This window comes from Mustelus asterias, unplaced genomic scaffold (assembly GCF_964213995.1).
Source record: "Mustelus asterias unplaced genomic scaffold, sMusAst1.hap1.1 HAP1_SCAFFOLD_74, whole genome shotgun sequence".
NCBI lineage: Eukaryota > Metazoa > Chordata > Chondrichthyes > Carcharhiniformes > Triakidae > Mustelus > Mustelus asterias.
In genome coordinates this window covers 388829-408215 of record NW_027590134.1, presented here as the reverse complement: position 1 = coordinate 408215, position 19387 = coordinate 388829, and the positions used below count along the sequence as shown (strand labels likewise).

General features: G+C 43.1%; 1 protein-coding gene across 1 annotated transcript in view; it reads left to right on the top strand.

Annotated features, from left to right (window-relative positions):
* Window positions 1–15749: 15749 nt before the first annotated feature.
* The window catches only part of LOC144483491 (uncharacterized), a 37246-nt gene continuing 33608 nt past the window's right edge, over window positions 15750–19387 (top strand). The window contains exons 1-3 of the mRNA XM_078202184.1: window positions 15750–15790; window positions 17200–17268; window positions 19175–19255. Coding sequence (XP_078058310.1) covers window positions 15750–15790; window positions 17200–17268; window positions 19175–19255 — 191 coding nt within the window. The remainder of the gene's footprint in view (window positions 15791–17199; window positions 17269–19174; window positions 19256–19387) is intronic.

Genomic DNA, 19387 nt, shown 5'->3' with positions numbered 1-19387 from the left:
GCCCAAGGGAAGTGGAAGAATGGATATGTCAGGAGATACTGGATAGGTGCAGGAAATATAGGGTTGTTGTAGTGGGAGACTTCAATTTCCCTGGTATAGACTGGAAATCGCTGAGGGCAGGGACTCTGGATGGGGAGGAATTTGTAAAATGTGTACAGGAGGGTTCGTTGGAACAATATGTGGACAGCCCGACTAGAGAGGGGGCTATACTGGACCTGGTACTGGGGAATGAGCCCGGTCAGGTCTTCAAAGTTTTGGTTGGGGAACATGTGGCAAACAGTGACCACAATTCTGTTAGCTTTAGGATAGTGATGGAAAAGGATGAGTGGTGTCCCAAGGGTAAGGTGTTGGATTGGGGGAAGGCTAACTTTATTGGGATCAGGCAGAAATTGGCAGCTCTTGATTGGGAGAGGCTGTTTGAGGGTAAATCCACATCTGGTATGTGGCAGTCTTTTAAGGAACGGTTGTTAGGGCTACAGGACAAGCATGTGCCTGTAAAAAAGAAGGATAGGAAGGGTAGGATTAGGGAACCGTGGATAACCAGGGAAATTGAGGGACTGGTCAAAAGGAAAAGAGAGGCGTATGTTAGGTCCAATCAGCTAAAAACGGAGGGAGCTCTGGAGGAGTACAATGAAAGTAGGAAAATACTCAAACGGGGAATTAGAAGAGCAAAAAGGGGTCACGAAATGTTCTTGGCAGACAGGATTAAGGAGAATCCCAAGGCATTTTATTCATACGTTTGGAACAAAAGGGTTGTTAGGGAAAAAATCGGACCTCTCAGGGACAAAAGTGGGGACTTATGCTTGGAGCCCAAAGAGGTAGGGGAGATCCTAAATGAATACTTTGCGTCGGTATTCACAAAGGAGAGGGATGTGTTGACTGGGAGTGTCTCGGAGGGGAGTGTTGAACCGTTGGAGAAAATCTCCATTACAAAGGAGGAAGTGTTAGGTTTGTTAGAGAATATAAAGACTGACAAATCCCCAGGGCCTGATGGAATCTATCCAAGGCTGCTCAGGGAGACGAGAGGTGAAATCGTTGGGCCTCTGACGCAAATCTTTGTCTCGTCACTGGACACAGGTGAGGTCCCAGAGGATTGGAGGATAGCCAATGTGGTCCCATTATTTAAGAAGGGTAGGAAGGATAACCCGGGTAATTATAGGCCGGTGAGCTTGACGTCCGTGGTTGGGAAGTTGTTGGAGAAGATTCTTAAAGATAGGATGTATGCGCATTTAGAAAGGAATAAACTCATTAACGATAGTCAACATGGTTTTGTGAGAGGGAGGTCATGCCTCACTAACCTGGTGGTGTTTTTTGAAGAAGTGACCAAAATGGTTGACGAAGGAAGGGCCGTGGATGTTGTCTATATGGACTTTAGTAAAGCGTTTGACAAAGTCCCTCATGGTAGGCTAGTGAAAAAGGTTGGATCCCATGGGATAAAGGGGGAGGTGGCTAGATGGGTGGAGAACTGGCTTGGTCATAGAAGACAGAGGGTGGTAGTGGAAGGGTCTTTTTCCGGCTGGAGGCCTGTGACTAGTGGTGTACCGCAGGGCTCTGTATTGGGACCTCTGCTGTTTGTGATTTATATAAATGATCTGGAAGAAGGAGTAACTGGGGTGATCAGTAAGTTTGCGGACGACACAAAACTGGCAGGACTTGCAGATAGTGAGGAACATTGTCAGAGGCTACAGAAGGATATAGATAGGCTGGAAATTCGGGCAAGGAAATGGCAGATGGAGTTCAATCCTGATAAATGCGAAGTGATGCATTTTGGTGGGAATAATGTAAGGAGGAGCTACACGATAAATGGAAGAACCATAAAGGGTGTAGAGACGCAGAGGGACCTGGGTGTGCAAGTCCACAGATCTTTGAAGGTGACGTCACAGGTGGAGAAGGTGGTGAAGAAGGCATATGGCATGCTTGCTTTTATAGGACGGGGCATAGAGTATAAAAGTTGGGGTCTGATGTTGCAGATGTATAGAACGTTGGTTCGGCCGCATTTGGAGTACTGCGTCCAGTTCTGGTCGCCACACTACCAGAAGGACGTGGAGGCTTTGGAGAGAGTACAGAGGAGGTTTACCAGGATGTTGCCTGGTATGGAGGGGCTTGGTTATGAGGAGAGATTGGGGAAACTGGGGTTGTTCTCCTTGGAAAGACGGAGGATGAGGGGAGACTTAATAGAGGTGTATAAAATTATGAAAGGCATAGATAGGGTGAACGGTGGGAAGCTTTTCCCCGGGTCGGTGGTGACGTTCACGAGGGGTCATAGGTTCAAGGTGAAGGGGGGGGGGGAGGTTTAACACAGATATCAGAAGGACATATTTCACACAGAGGGTCGTGGGGGCCTGGAATGTGTTGCCGGGCAAGGTGGTGGAGGCGGACACACTGGGAACGTTTAAGACTTATCTAGACAGCTATATGAACGGAGTGGGAATGGAGGGATACAAAAGAGTGGTCTAGTTTGGACCAGGGAGCGGCGCAGGCTAATTGTTCCTTGTTTCTCGTGGAAGTGGAAATGACTAGGGTTGGGAAGCATTTTCCGATCAGGGCCATTGTGATCTCCTGGACTCGTTTCGATCGCCTCAGGGGGTCGGAGAGGAATTTCCCAGATTTTTTTTTCCCCATATTGGCCCTGGGGTTTTTCACTCTGGGTTTTCGCCTCTCCCTGGAGATCACATGGTCTGTAATGGGGGGGTGGGGGTGAGTTAATAGGTTGTAATGAACAAAGCATCGTAGCTGTGGGGGACAGCTCGGTGGATAGGATATTGGTATGTAGATAGGCTGGAAAATTGGGCGGGGATCCTGGATTCAGGATTCAATCCTGGACCGGGGAGCGGCGCGGGCTTGGAGGGCCGAAGGGCCTGTTCCTGTGCTGTATTGTTCTTTGTTCTTTGTTCTTTGTTCTTTGTTTGTTATATCGGCAAATTTCATCCTTTTATGGGCAATGTTAATGGTTTACTCTATATGATGGCGGATGTATTACTTCGGATATTGGCACATATGGTTAGATGCATTTGTTCAGGAATTGGGATTGATGCTGCAACCCCTGAATTGCTGCACGAACACTGCTATTTATGCCGTTACACAGACAATGTTCAGAGAGCAGCTAAAGAATGTGCTCAAGTATCCCTTAACTCCAATTCTTCAATTATTTCAACGATGAAAATAATTGAGTCATTGGGAACTAGTCAATCATTTTCATTTGATCCGAAGGTTCCAGGATTGAGAACACACAATTGTGCTTCTCTTGTCTCCCGGTAGCTGACCTGAATGTTCACATTCCCTCTTCGTCACATGGATCAACCAAAACAGTACGTTTCTCTCGTCCAGTAAACCTGTACACGAGTCTGATGCTGCATACTTAATGGGCAGAATCACAGTATCTTAGATTTGTTGCAGAACAGAAAGAGGTCTGGTGGCCCGCCATGTTTCTTCCGTCTCCACATCTGAGTATTCTTCCAACCACAACACATCACCTCACACTTCACCGCATTGAATTTCACCTGTCATCTATCAGCTCTCTCCACCTGCTTGTCCATGTATTCTTTATCGTTATCGTCTCTCAGGGTACAATGCCTCCTGTGTCAAAGTAGAAACTAATATCAAATTTACCAAAGTACACCAATATCGTAGTCAGTGCACAACATCAAGAAACTCAGTGGTCGCAATATCGATCCCTGGGGGATTCAAATGCAAAGCTTTCTCCACCCCTAAAACTATTCTTTGACGATTACTCTTAGTTGGCTGTGATTTTGCCCATTGTGTATCAACGATTCGGCTGACCCTGTTATCCCTTGCCACACGGGTCTGTGCTTAGCACTCTGTATAATCCGTTTTGAAAGAACATTGTACACCACAAGAACAGCATTACACCAGCTATCGCGACAGGCACGATGCTGCATCAATAAAATTTGAGCACATTAAAAAATATATATACTTGTTAGATTAACCAGAACAATTATTTTTCGTTTATGTATTCATCTCGGATGTTACAATACAATGATAATTTTTCCTTAATGTTTATCCATTAACCTGCATGACCCACCTCATCCGACCTTGCATTGTTTGTCCTTATACACCCTTTAAACTACCAATGCCACCGCCTACAGTTATGCTATGAAAGTCACGCAGTATGACGCATGTATAATGTTTTTATCTTTGTGTAATTTTCCTGCAGATTTATTTATCTGCATCACTCTCACTAGCTGGTGGTCTCTCGAAGATATTGAACAACGTATTTGCAATTCTTTTGTTCCATAGCACGAGCAAAAATGATTATGTTATTGATCCCCGTGGGAAGTCGTCTTCAACCAGCATTGCAACACTCTCTTTAATCAATGTCGTGCTATTTTCTCCTTTCCTTCTATTCCAACATTTCCAAGATATACGGAATGACTTGGAGCCAAGAATATTTAACGCCCAGCCCTGACCTTCCTTGAGCAACAACTCTGTTATTGCTCCAACATCACATTTGTACGAGACAATCAGCATCTGGAATGCACTAATTGCATGTGTCAAATTCAATGCAATCACATACATGCAGATTTAATCCTGGCTTGACCTCAGTACATTCTCCTTTCCTCCAATTGCACCTTTTTAACTTGCTCGTCTGTATACTCATTCTTATTACCGATTGGTGTCATTTCTCTATCATATTGATGCTGTTTAATATTTCCTCACAGATCCCACCCTGATCAAGTTATTTTCAAGCCCTCGCAACAGCAGAAACACAGTGCCCTGTCTATCTTGGTGCAACGCTCCATATGTCAAAATGGTGCTTACACCAAAGAAAGGCCCAGCGTCCAATTAGTCTCAAGGCCTCCTTCCTGCACCATTCTTCCAGCCAAGAATCCTTCTGTCTTATTGTCCTACTCTTTATTGGCTTGCACGTGACACTTGTTCTGCTTGCTCATGTTCTACATTGCTCCCGCAATTGTAAAAGAGGGGGCCTATCCTTCTGAGTCATTAGTATCAATATATTCAGCAGATTTCAGCTGTTTATCCACTCCTCCCGCCTTCCCAGAAGAATGCCCTACATCCGCTCTGTGACATATTTGATCTTAACACCATGGAGGCAATACAAAATGCAAGAATCAAGCTTTCTGTGTGGAGTTTGCACATTCTCCTCGTGTCTGCGTGGGTTTCCTCTGGGTGCTCCGGTTTCCTCCCACAGTCCAAAGATGTGCGGGTTCGGTTGATTGGCCATGCTAAAAATTGCCCCTTAGTGTCCTGGGATGCGTAGATTAGAGGGACTAGTGGGTGGGGCTTGGGTGGGATTGTGGTCGGTGCAGACTCGATGGGCCAAATGGCCTCTTTCTGTACTGTAGGGTTTCTATGATTTCTTTCCAACAACGTAAGCCTTTATATCACGAAACAATCACTTCAATATCACTATTCTTCTTCAATTCTTCTACCCTTCCTTCCTCTCCTGTCGTTTCACAGACCTTGCTCTAAATTCACTGCCAAGAGGAAACAGCATCTAAAACTATATATAAATTGCTGAGCAGGAACATTGTGACCCACGCACTATCTGCTTGCATTCATTTGAAGCTGAGTATTGACCAGTTCCCCCTTCGTCGATGCATTTAATTTAAGCTGTTACCACCTCTCTGAATTTACAATCCACATTGATCTCAGCCACGTTGTCTCTCACTGCCTCTCAATTTGTCACACCCGGATTTCAGATTGCTGCAGTGGTCAGCACCTTCAGCACATATGGTCACCAAGGATAATGTAAAGTACATGACTGTGCATATATTACTGGACACACATTCCACTGAGCTGCACTGCCATCTTCCTACTTACTTCTCTTACCTTGCATTTTACGACTTGGGATTAATTTTATTAACTGACTACATAGGCTCAAATGTTGCCTTATCCTGAAGCTGTTCTTCAAAACAATAACACCGAGTATTTAATCTGCTCGTAAGTTTCCTGTGACGAATTAGTTGTTCTTCCTTTTCTATTGCTGCCTCATATCAGCTGAAATAGTCACCAATAAGTCACAGGGGATAAGAACTTTCGCCGATGGCATATAACGCCCGAAAACAAACATGTAAATAACACTTCTCTCCCCTAATCACCAAATTGCTACCTTGAACCAAATTCACAAATGTGTTTGCCTGGTCCCAATCTCACTCAGGCTGAGCTCTCCCTCACAGGTTGTGCACCTCTTACCGGTTAACAGCTATGAAATCTCTCTATATTGAATGAATGTTTGAAGTGTGATTCTCTCGTTCAATCTACTGCTGCTGTAAACTAATTCAGGTCCCATTCGAAGAGCAATCCAGCGATTGAAAATGATTTGTAATTCAGTCACATATCTCACTAAATCGTCTACTTAAAGAACAAAGAACAAAGAGAATTACAGCACAGGAACAGGCCCTTCGGCCCTCCAAGCCAGCACCGACCATGCTGCCTGACTTCACTAAAACTCCCTCCACTTCCGGGGACCATATCCCTCTATTCCCATCCTATTCATGTATTTGTCAAGACGCTCCTTAAAAGTCACTACCGTATCCGCTTCCACTCCCTCCCCTGGCAGCGAGTTCCAGTCACCCACTACTCTCTGTGTAAAAGATCTGCCTCGTACGTCTCCTTTAAACCTTGCCCCTCGCACCTTAAACCTGTGCCCCCCTAGTAAGTGACTCTTCCACCCTGGGGGGAAAAAGCTTCTGACTATCCACTCTGTCCATGCCCCTCATAATCTTGTAGACTTCTATCAGGTCCGCCCCTCAACCTCCGTCGCTCCACTGAGAACAAACCAAGTTTCTCCAACCTCTCCTCATAGCTAATGTCCTCCATACCAGGCAACATCCTGGTAAATCTTTTCTGTACCCTCTCCAAAGCCTCCACATCCTTCTGTTAGTGTGGCGACCAGAATTGAACACTATATTCCAAGTGTGGCCTAACTAAGGTTCTATAAAGCTGTAACAATAACTTGCCTATTTTTAAACTCAGTGCTCCGGCCGATGAAGGCAAGCATGCCGTATGCTTTCTTGACTACCTTCTCCACCTGATATTGCCACTTTCAGTGACCTGTGTACCTGTACACCCAGATCCCTCTGCCTATCAATACCAATGAGGGTTCTGCCATTTACTGTCTATTTCCTATCTGTATTAGACTTTCCAAACTGCCTTACCTTTCAGTTGGAAAGTGAAATCCCACTCCAGTTGCCAAATTCCCAATGCATCATTTAGTTCTCAGTTTCACTGACTTCTCGTGCTCCTCTTCTATGATTTTGAATGGTAACGTGTGCTGAACAGACACATGATAACTCACAGAATAAGTGCAAATTAGTTTTGAATGAAAGAGTGGATCGTAACACAGAATTGTTCTTTTTACTTGGAACTGGATGTTACTTATGAACAAAATAACGGAATGCACCAAAGTTATTTTCTTTTGCAGAAAAAAATGAATGCGTAATTAGAACAAAGAGGAAAGTATAGCGCAGGAAATGGCCCTTCGGCCCTCCAATTGGCCCGTGCCGATCATAATGCCCTAACTAAACGAAAATAAACCTTCTGTCCTTACTCGGACCGTATCGCTATATTGCATCTCTATCCATGAATCCATGCAGATGCCTTTTAGATATTGCTGATGCGTCTGCTTCCACCACCTTCTCTGACAGCGCTTTCTAAGCACCCATCACTCGCTTTATGAAAAACATGCACTACACAGCTACCTTAAACTTTCCCCCTCTCATCTTGAGTTTGTGCACCCTTGTGACTGGGTGTCCACTTCCACCCTGGTTAAAAAGCCTCTGAGTATCGACTATCGACGCTGCCTCTATTTCTCATAATTTTGTAGACCTTTATCACATCTCCCCTCAGCCTCCGTCTTTCCCGTGAAAACAATGCCAGTTTTATCAACCTCTCCTCATAGTCAGCACCCTTGAGACCCCGCAACATCCTACTGAACAGCATTTGCACTCTTCCCAAAGCTTCCCCGTCCTTCTTGTACAGTGGCCACCAGAACTGCATGCAATACTCCAAAAGCGGCCGGACGAAGGTTTTTAAATCTGCATCAGGATTTGCCAATGTACTCAATGTCCCGGCCGACAAAGGCATCCATGCCATATGCTTGAATTTCACCTTGGCCACCTGTGTTGCCACTTTTAGGTAACAGTGCACCTGCACTCCCAGACCACTCAGTATGCTAATTTTCCTGATGCTTCTGCCATTTGCAGCATAATTTACACTACATTTTATCCTCCAAAATGCAGCACATCACGTCTGTCCAGATCACACTCCGTCTGCTATTTCCGTGCCCATGTCTCCAATCTATCTATATGCTGTTGCATCTCGGACAATTCCCGGCCCAAACTTACTGACCAGACCACCCACATTTTACTCCAGATCCTTTATATATATTGAAAACAACAGAGGTCCGAGCACTGAAACCTGCGGAACACAACTAGCTGCAGATCTCAATTTTGAATAAAAACCCTTCCACCACTACTCTCTGTCTTCTATGTCTAAGCCAGTTCTGTATCCGTCTCGCCAGTCCATCCCCAATCGAATGAGAATGTTTTGCACTAGACTGTCATGTGGGGCCTTGGCAAACACAAATTGTGACCCATAGGACATACTTGGCAGATATCTTCCTTCACAGTAGTCTTGAATGCATTGCTATGAACAATAGATTGAAATGCATCATCCATGTACTCCTGCAGTAGGTTTTGATGTGTCACTATGAAAAAAACGATTTGCATAGAAAACAGGAATGTTCATCTGCAGTAGAATTGTATGCGTTATTATGGATAACATCTAAACATGGAACACAGAGATCTTCTTCCAAAGGACAAAGGAATTTTATATTGTGAAAAAAAATCTTCTGAATATAACACCTGCAGGCCCTTCTAAAATGCAGCTAAGAATGCAATTGTGGACAATAATGTAGACGGATGCATAAATATATATCCAACTGTGCTCCAGATGGTCGTGTAATTGTGAACAATAAATTGCAATGGAAGGCGCACATGTTCTCATACACGGTGTTATGGAGAAAAAAGTACCGAAGATGTTCTTCGTTCGTATGGCTGATTGCTTTATTGTGAACAATGGAGAGGAATTTAAAAACGCACCAATTTTCAGTTGTTCCAATGCAACTTATTCTGAACAATATAATGTAATATGACACGGAACGATTTTGCATATTAAAGCTGGAGGTGAAACTATGAGAAAAATAAAGTATCGAATGGAAACGGAAAGCTTATTCTATACTACTGACAGATCTCTTATTCTGAACAATCAGGGCTTAGAAGGTAATGTAACATTAAGGCAAAACACTGCAAATCCTGGAACCGGAAACAAATGCTGGAAAATGCTGGAAAATCTCAGCAGATCTGATAGCATCCGTGGAGCGAGAATAGAACTGACGTTTCGAGTCTAAATGGCACTTCATCAGCTCTGACGAAGGATCATCGAGACTCCAAACGTTGCCTCTATTCTCTCTCGACAGATGCTGTTCAGACCTGCTGAGATTATCCAGAATATTTCCGCCTTGGTTTGAGAATGTGCAATGTAACATAAAGACATTCTTTCATAGTGTTGATTGACCTGAGTAAATTAGAATCATGAAGAACAGTGGTGTGCTCTACTACACGGAGCTGAATAAGCTTTAGTGAGAAAAAATCAATCCAGGCAAATAACGGCAGGGGAGGTGAATCTTTCTGAACACAATTTAATTCAACAACTAAAGAATGAATAAGCACAGAACAAGTTCCAACAGGAAGCTTACTCAAAGCTGCTGGAATGGTTGACAGATATCGCATTTAGACAACAGTCAATGACACTGCAATGTTCTGTAAAATTGATTCAGAAACAAGCCCAGTCAGTGGACTTGTGCAGCTCACATCAATGCATTGCTGGGTACACCCGATGAACCCTGCCCACAAAGTCAAACTGTTTGGTTCACCTCAGTTCATTTGATCAATGCTTCCGACGCATCATCATTTTCTGCCCCGAAAGCTATCTCGCTGCATTACTTGGTGGCCGACAGCTAGCAACCTTCCAACATTGCCGTTCTCCTCTCCATCTCCATGTATGTTTCGGAATATCTGGAATGGACCCCGGTCCAGCATGTGGGCCTCTGTTTGCCAAAACTGATGTGGACAGCCATGTGCCAAGGAAGTTTTTGTTTCTGTGGATTTGGGTGTTATAGCGCAGAAAATAGACTTCCAGGAGGAGGGGGGATGGGGCGGGGGGGTGGAAATAATTCCAGGATTTAATTGGATGCGTATTTGATGGGAAAATTCATGAAACGCCAGTGAAGGACCAATAATGAAAGGCTAGAAACCTAAGAATGGCATCATTAAAATGGGAGTGTTGTCTGGCCAGCGACCAATATAGGTCCAAGTTGAATCTATGGTGAATTTGAATTGCAGCAACAGTTTTTGCTGCTTTGAATTGTGGACGTCTGTAACTGCAGCGGAGTGGATGGTTCAGTGAAAAAAAAAACAGCAGGTTTGATGATAAAGGCAAATACAAGTGATAAAGATGAACATAAATTAGACAATGGAAAGCTGGATGCAGAGTCTTACCAGTGACACCTACGGTAGCCAGGATGGGGTCGCAAAAACATTGTATAATCTTCAGTGTGAAATCGATCCGATCAGCAATTGTTATCCAAAAATCGTCTGCGGTAATAGCTTCAAACCAGAAGGATAAAGCCCTTTCCATCGATATCAGACTTCTACCTATTGCTGTCAGATTCTGATCCACTGTTGTTACATTCCAATCGATCATTCCCAGATTCCAGTCCATTATTGTAACATTTGAATCGATTCTTCTTAGTTGTTGATCCATTACTGTAACACGGCAAACTATGGATCTCCTTTAAAGATCACTCCTTTCCCACAGCCTTTCTCACAAGCCGTTCACTGTTGGTGCCTCGGCTGCAACTCCCGCTCACACTACGATATAGCACGTGGAAAGTTGTTCCTTATTAATAGAACAGGGTAACACACCATGCTATCAGGTTCCATGGAGACTGGCGATAACTTAATTCACTGAACCAATATATACAGTTAACCCCTTTGAACGCAACTTAACTCACAAGAAAATTGAAAGTTGCTTGATCTGAATGCATGGTTAATATGGAGGAACGAATGACGCATATGGCGAAGGGAATGAAGAGAATCTTTCAAATATCTGATTATATTGGCTGTCTCAAAAGCTCCAACCTGATTATAATAAACATAGACAATTATTCATGGAAAGACACACCAACCAGATTATTGCCTTTGAATTAATGTGACAAATATTCGGACCACAGTCCAGGAGAACGTTATTTATTGTGTGGAAATCAATTGAATTAAGCCACACAAACAGCACAGATAAGATAGAATGAAATTATTTCTTCAAGACGTAACGAGTTTTCTCAAGCAGTATCGGATATGATCGATGAAAACTTTTGCTGTTTGCATTAAGAAAATGAATGGATTGTGATCATTTCCACTTTGTAGTCTTACAATAGGAAATTAAACAAATGAATTGTATCGTCTGTACTCTTGAATATAACATTCCATCTACCACTGCTTCCCTTCAAATTCCCGACCACCACGACGGCTGTCAGGATGCTCTTAACTCCCTCCCTTGCACTCGCGCTTTCCTCTCCCTGACCGTTTGGCATATCAGAAACTGCAAATGGCGTAATTGCCCTCCAAGATGACGTTGCTGACATTTCCCTTCAGCTGACATGTGGAAATATCTTCTGATTGGCTTCCAGGTCAATGAACCTGAGCTTTTGCTCCTTCACCGCAGGAAGGTATTGTAGATCCGTATGGCGATCAGCAGCTCCCACGTTCTGCAACTGCAACCTATAGCTTGCCCTGGAAATCCTAATATATTAGTTAAATATAGATTAGAGTTACACAACAATTAAATAGTCACAATAAGAATAGATCTTAATCTTCTAAAATCAAACTCGGGACGCAGCGACACTCAATATTCTTCCTGATTTGCTTCATAATGGATTTGATTGCATCAACTTAGCTGTTATGTTGGTGTACATTTGACTCGGCATCAATGACCATGTTTTTACTGCCCACTCCCAAATTCCTTGAGAATGTCAGGAGTTTGGAGGTCAAACACATTTCGGGACTTTCCTTTTTGATGCAGTTGATTCGTGTAAACTGGGGATTCTCATCTAATCATCGTACTCAATGGAAACTGCAGGACAAAAACAGTATATTTTGACAACATGTAAATATTGGTGAATGCTTTAATTTTATTCTGCACGTGGAATTGTGATACTTGATCCTGCGATATCCATCCCATTTGTTCATTTGGAAAGATTGACGCCGTCCATTTCTGTTGGTCCACAACTCTGCGTAGACAGCGCACATTCAATTATCAGAATAAACATTTTATGACAGCTGCTTCAAGACATATTATGAAACAAAGAACAGCGATTAGTATCATTTCTGTATTCTAATACAACCACAAGCTGAACCAACATTCACTAATTGGTACCATGTTTCACCCAGGACATAAAGGCATAGATTCATAGAGGTTAACAGCATGGGAACAGGCCCTTCGCCCCAACTTGTCCATGCCACCTTTTTTTTAAACCCCTAAGCTAATCTCCCGCATTTGGCCCATACCCATCTCTACCCATCGTACCAATGAAACTATCTAAATGCTTTTTAAAAGACAAAATTGTACCCACCTCTACATTGGCGTTCTCCTCTCCATCTCCGTGTATGTTTCGGACCCCGGTGCAGCATGTGGGTCTCTGTTTGCCAGAACTGATGCGGACAGCCATGTGCCAAGGAAGTTTTTGTTTCTGTGGATTTGGGTGTTATAGCACAGAAAATAGACTTCCAGGAGGGGGGGGGGGGTGGAATAATTCCAGGATTGAATTGGATGCGCATTTGATGGGAAAATAAAGGCATATAAAGACACAAACTCAATTTACAAACAAATGGTTGGAATGCGAGTCTTAACAGGTAATCAAGTCTTAAAGGTAGAGACAATGTGAGTGGAGAGAGCGTTAACCACAGGTTAAAGAGATGTGTATTGTCTCCAGCATGGACAGTTAGTGAGATTTTGCAAGCCCAGGCAAGTCGTGGGGGTTACAGATAGTGTGACATGAACCCAAGATCCCGGTTGAGGCCATCTGCATGTGTGCGGAACTTGGCTATCAGTCTCTGCTCAGCGACTCTGCGCTGTCGTGTGTCGTGAAGGCCGCCTTGGAGAACGCTTACCCGAAGATCAGAGGCCGAATGCCCGTGACCGCTGAAGTGTTCCCCAACAGGAAGAGAACACTCCTGCCTGGTGATTGTCGAGCGGTGTTCATTCATCCGTTGTCGTAGCGTCTGCATGGTCTCCCCAATGTACCATGCCCCGGGACATCCTTTCCTGCAGCGTATCAGGTAGACAACGTTGGCCGAGTTGCAAGTGTATGTACCATGTACCTGGTGGATGGTGTTCTCACGTGAGATGATGGCATTCGACACGTCTTGCACAGGTTGCTGTGGCAGGGTTGTGTGGTGTTGTGTTTACTGTTCTCCTGAAGGCTGCGTAGTTTGCTGCGGACAATGGTCTGTTTGAGGTTGTTTGAAGGCAAGACGTGGGGGTGTGGGGAGATGTTCGTCTTCATCAATGACATGTTGAAGGCTCCGGAGAAGATGTCGTAGCTTCTTCGCTCCAGGGAAGTAGTGGGCGACGATACACGGTACACACACTTGCAACTCGGCCAACGTTGTCTACCTGATCCGCTGCAGGAAAGGATGTCCCGAGGCATGGTACATTGGGGGGACCATGCAGACGCCACGACAACGGATCCACATCATAAACGCGAGAGGCCAGCAGTGGTTTTCCCTCCACCACGAGGTCTGCTGGAATTTACACATCTGGGAACTCAGAGTTTCAATTGTATCCAAAACACTAATTTCTGAGCTGCGAAAGCACATGAGCATTCTTATTTTCTGTGCTGCACTTGGGGCAATATCCATTGTTATAAGGAGATATGTTGTGTTCGAACAGTGTATTCAGATGTTATGTTTTATTAAATATCATGGGTGTTTTTTTCTTGCTTGTAATTTGTAAAAAATATTGCTAATTTTCATTCTATCTGTTATTCTTTGATAAAAGCTCCATAGTGGGTCATTTGAATCATACCTGAAGTGAAATATCTCATGCTTCCCTTGGCCAAATTCAAATTGCAAATCCTATGATGCAGGCTGACATCATAAAGTACCTTGGACATTCTGCTCTGGATTCTAACATTCACTGAGCAGTTAGACTGTGGAATTCGTCCCCTCTCCGAAAGCACTGGGGGCTGGGTCACTGAATTTATTCAACGCTGAGGTTTCCTGTCGACAACAGAGACAACCGTTGTGGAGGCCAGATAGGGCAGTGAGGTCGGGGCGATAAGCAAATCTGCTAAGTCCATGTTGAATGGCGGGTCAGGCTCTTAGGGCGCAGGGGCATATCCCTGCTTCTATCCCATGTTCCTATGATTCGGCGTGTTCGTTTTTCCCCTTAACAGCTCGATACCCGGATCACATGATTCAATCAATCCTGAAGAAGGAATTAGGTTCGTGAAGAATCGCTGACTCAAATGTAATAACGGAGCTTTGCTTTAGTGCGCGGAATTGGGGAGGCGTTGGAGAGAGCTCAAGGGACAAAGTGAGTTGCAGAGGTCAGAAATTTGAAATATTGGCCAGGAAAAATAATGAGGAACCAGATTCGAGTTCAAAAATCGGGTTGAAGCCCAGGAAATGAAGATTTTGCTTTTCCTGTGAAACATTTGCCAGTGCTCACATTCGTGCAAATTCCTGACCGGATGTTCAGGTGCGAAATTATCCCCAGCCTGTTGAATACTAAATTTAGCACAATGATTCTGGAGTTGCACGTTCCCTGAACCGAAATATATTCCCGCCTGATTATTAACCAGCGAATTTAGGATTTAGAGCAAGTTTTTAGAGCAATTAAATGCAAAACAAATAACAGGCCAGGTGCCCTTGGGATTTATGTGTTTACGTCAGTTCAATCCAGAGAGCGGCGCGATTCCACGGGCCGAGGTTCGCATTGTTTTACTGTAAATCGCATCACATTGTCAATCCATAGTCGAGCAGTTTTCAGATATATCGGGGCAGCAGCTTTTTGTTAATGCTCGTCAGCTGACTGTCTGTGAATTGCTGATTAAAAGCCTTCACTAAAATGGGCAGAAAGTTGGGGATCGGGTTATTGAGTAACAGACTCTTGCTGCTTTACAGCACAGAAAGAGGCCGTTTGGCCCATCTTGTCTCTGCCGGCCATCAAGCACCTATTTATTCTTTTTTCACTTTCCAGCAGTTGGCCTGCAGCCACCTCTGCTATGGCGTTTCAATCGTTCGTCTAAATGCCGAAATGTTGCGAGTTCCCCCGCCTCATCCACCCTTTCATGCAGTGAGTTTCCAGATTACCATCACCCTCTGGATGAAAACAGTTCTTCTCAAATCCCCCCTCAAGTTCCTTCTCCTTTTGTAAAATATTTCCTCTATTTTTATTGAACCCTCTACGAGGGGAAACATTTCATCCTATCTACCCAAGCTATATCCCTCCATCTGGGCTAATATGTTTCCTCAGGATCATATCAATAACTTCTTCAATCAACAATGCAACTTCACCATCTCTTCCTCTGGCGTTCCTTCCTAAACACCAACTACACCTCAATGCTTATTTCCCATTCCTGGACACCTCGGAGCATTGAGTCTGCAATATGAAATATATCATCTATCCGCATAGCTAATTCTTCCATGATGTTTGGGATGCTCGGCGCGTTCAGGTACAACACCTTAAGGTAAGCATTTTAACTTTTCTTGACCCGTTCCTACAATTTTTACTGAGCCCTTACCTGTCTCTGGCTCTTGATTTATCTGCGTCTCACTGTTATTATTCCTGCTGTATTTTCCACTTGTTCTTGCTGACCCAACCTCTGAATAGTCACATAGGTTCCCATCCCCCTGCCAAATTGATTGAAAGCCTGGCCAATGACTCTATCAAGTACCTTCCAAGGACAGCAGTCGCTGTCCTGCCCCGATGTAATTCATGTCTTTATCTAAAATGATCAGAGGGTAAAAATCAATTGAACATGAACTTGTGTGTAATTTATAAGGAGCTCATTATGAGAAAGTATGGCATGGAGGGATTATGATTTCATCATAACTTATTGTGGGTCAGAAAATAATGTCTGACATTCGGGGCACCAGAACTACGGAGTCATCTGAAGATGTCCTCACCTGGGCCCAGAGGTGCTCGGATGAGCATTCCAGGCTAATATCCCGGGATGTTCAATTTTGGTGTATTCCCTCTCAAGTCTCTGGTGGATTTGCGCTCTGCTGGGATAGATATTGAGTAATTTCATTCCAAAACGTGTAGGCGGCAGACAAGAATAATAACAAAATATTGAAATTAACTACTTGCAATATTACTGTTCATGGCTAAGGCTTAACAAACAGAAATATCGCATGTAACGAAATAGGGGCCATCTCCAGGGTATTCCAATCATTACTCTACTGTTAGTTGGTAAAATAATTTATGAAGGAAACTGCACATATTCAAGACTGTATAAATGAGGTAATATGATAGAAACATGATACCGAGATAAATCGAGCCAAGATGCAAATACATTCCGTTTATGGAGATAGAATTGGAGCAAAATAGAATGAAAAATCTAATGGTTAAAAGCAAAGTTTTTTTTAACAGGTATTTCAACATATTTCCTCCCTTCTGATGTTTGAACCCAATAAAGGAACAATGCTCTTTGCACATTGCTCTCTCTGGACGTTTATAGCCAAATAATAAAGACATTATATAGTGAGTAATAAAATAAGGAAAACATCAAATCTAACAAGTGCATACTGTTTCTCTGTCGGGCTGAAAGTGCCGGGGGAGGTATCACTGTCAACAGGCACGCAAAATGACTGATTTTGTTTAATTTGATCAGTGAGTTATCAGAATAAGTTCATATAAATGAAAATATGAGTGATTCAGACCCAGCACTAAATTAGGGAAAAATGTGATGAGGAATTGTACTGAGCAAGCTGAAGTTCATGTTTATGACTCTGCTGTGTGGCAACCATTATCAAATTTTAACGTAGCGACATTGTGAAATATTTGACTTTCTGGTGCAGTCCTTATTCCTTGCCATTTGAAGCCCTCTGTGAAATTGGATAAGAAGTTTCTGAATCCTGTCACCAATTGAAACAGATTCACTGTAGTTAATGCTGAAAATGTCCGTTATTTTGAACATCGCTTAAATTTGGTGATTGAAAGCAAGTATGTTTCAAAACGAGAGTTTAGTTTTTCCTATCATCGGCCGTCTGAACCCAATAAATGTACATTGTTCTTTGAACCTTGTTCTCTCTAGAGTTGCCTCATTAAATAATAGATAAGTGATACAGTGGATAATAACATCTAACAACTGCTGACTATTTATCTGTGGGTCTTAAAGATTCTGTGGAAAATACTCTCTGTTATTCAGGCACACAGAACGAATGACTTCGTTTAAATTGATTCCGGATTTATTGAAATGATTCAGTAAGATTATACTGTTTAATTCAGACCCAGCTGGCATTAAGAGAAAGGTGTGGTGAGGAGTTGCACTGATCAGGCTGAAGGTCGTATTTATGACTGTGTGTAACTGATCTTTACCCAGGGTGTGTTTGATAAACGGTTGAATCCAATATACTAATTTGTTCAGACTTTCTGGAACCAGGAGCGGGAACGGCTGCTCAAGGTAAGAGCCCAGAATATTGTGACCACCTTTACATTGTTTTAATGTAGGGAATCTGAACAATCTCGAGTTTTGGTGCAGTAGTTCCATTGATTCATAGGTTAGAAAGTTCAAGGAGGTCAGTGTGCCGGTGTTAGCTCTCCGTAAGAATAATCCAGCCAGTCCCTCTGTCCCCTATTTGTCCATGTACCCCCTCATCCTTTCCTTCAATACTTCTTCGTTTATGTTTAAACAAGGTGAAATGGGATATAAACGCTTCCCAATCATTCTAGCAATGATAACAGTTTATCTGTAGTTAATATTAAACTGTTCAGTGTTTGTAACATCTCGCGAAACCTTCTGTCGACCCCTCTTTTACATGTGCTGACAGTAATCATGCAACTGAGTTACTTTATCCATGGATGATTTTCCTATTTTTTTTTATTCTCTGTGAACCTCACAGCTTCACTCAATATTCCTACTTCAAGCCGAAACAAAGTTTCATAAATTTTCATCGTAACCTCCTAGGTCTGAGCATGTCAAGTCTGGCATGCAGTGTGGGGCCTCACATCCTAACTGTGAGGTATCCAAAGATGCCCCTACAACAGGCCAGAGGTCCTTTAGTCAGGGTTGCACGACATTGCCCGAGAAGTTCAATTCTGAGGGCTCCCAGCAACTCTCCTGCGATAATACTGCCACTCCCTCTGGTGGATCTGTTCTCTCATGTGACACACACTGAGTGATTCCATTCCAAAAAAAGAAACCAGCAGACAAAGCCAATTATCAAATATTGAGGCTGATTAGGTGCTATATTTCTGATCACATCTCAGGCTGTAAACAAAAAAAAAGCGCAGATAACCAACTGGAGACCATTCTAAGACATTCTCCGCATTAATCTACTGTTGCTGGGAGAATAATCTATGATGGAAAATGCACAAGTTCAGGGCAGTGGAATATGATAGAAGCCTGGGTCCCGAGATTAATGCATCAACAATATCAATAAATAGCATTTACACGGATAGAATTGCAGCAAAATGGAGTGAAAATGTCGCCATTGAAAACAAATATATTTCAGCGGTCGAGCTCAGTGTTTTCTATCCCCTGGTGTCTGAACCCCATAAAGCAACCATGTTTGAACTTTGAACTTTGCTCTCTTTGAAAGTTTATAGTCCAATAATAAAGACGTTACACAGTAGGTAATAAAAAGAGAAAAAAAACATCACAGCCAATAAATGTAGACTGTTGCTCTGTGTGTCTAAAAGAGCAGGGGAAATGTAATCACTATCAACAGGGAACAAAATGAACACCCTTGTCAAAACTGATCAGTGAATAATCAGAATAATTCAATTAAAATGATACGCCATTTAATTCGGATCCAGCTCTAAATAAAATTACAATGTGTTACTAGTTTGTGCTGATCAGGCTGAAGGTCTTGTTTATGACTGTAATATGTAATTAATCTTTACGCAGGGTGTGTTCGATAATCTGCTGTAACCAGTACACTAATTTATCCGGACTCTCTGGAACCAGATTCAAGAACCGCAGCATAAGGTAAGAACCCAGAATAGACTGACAACTATTACAGAGATTTAAGAAACATGAGCCTTTGTGGCATTTTACAGAGTGGTCCAGTAGATTTATTGAATGGTTAACAGCACTGAAGAACGTCAGCGAGCCTGTGCC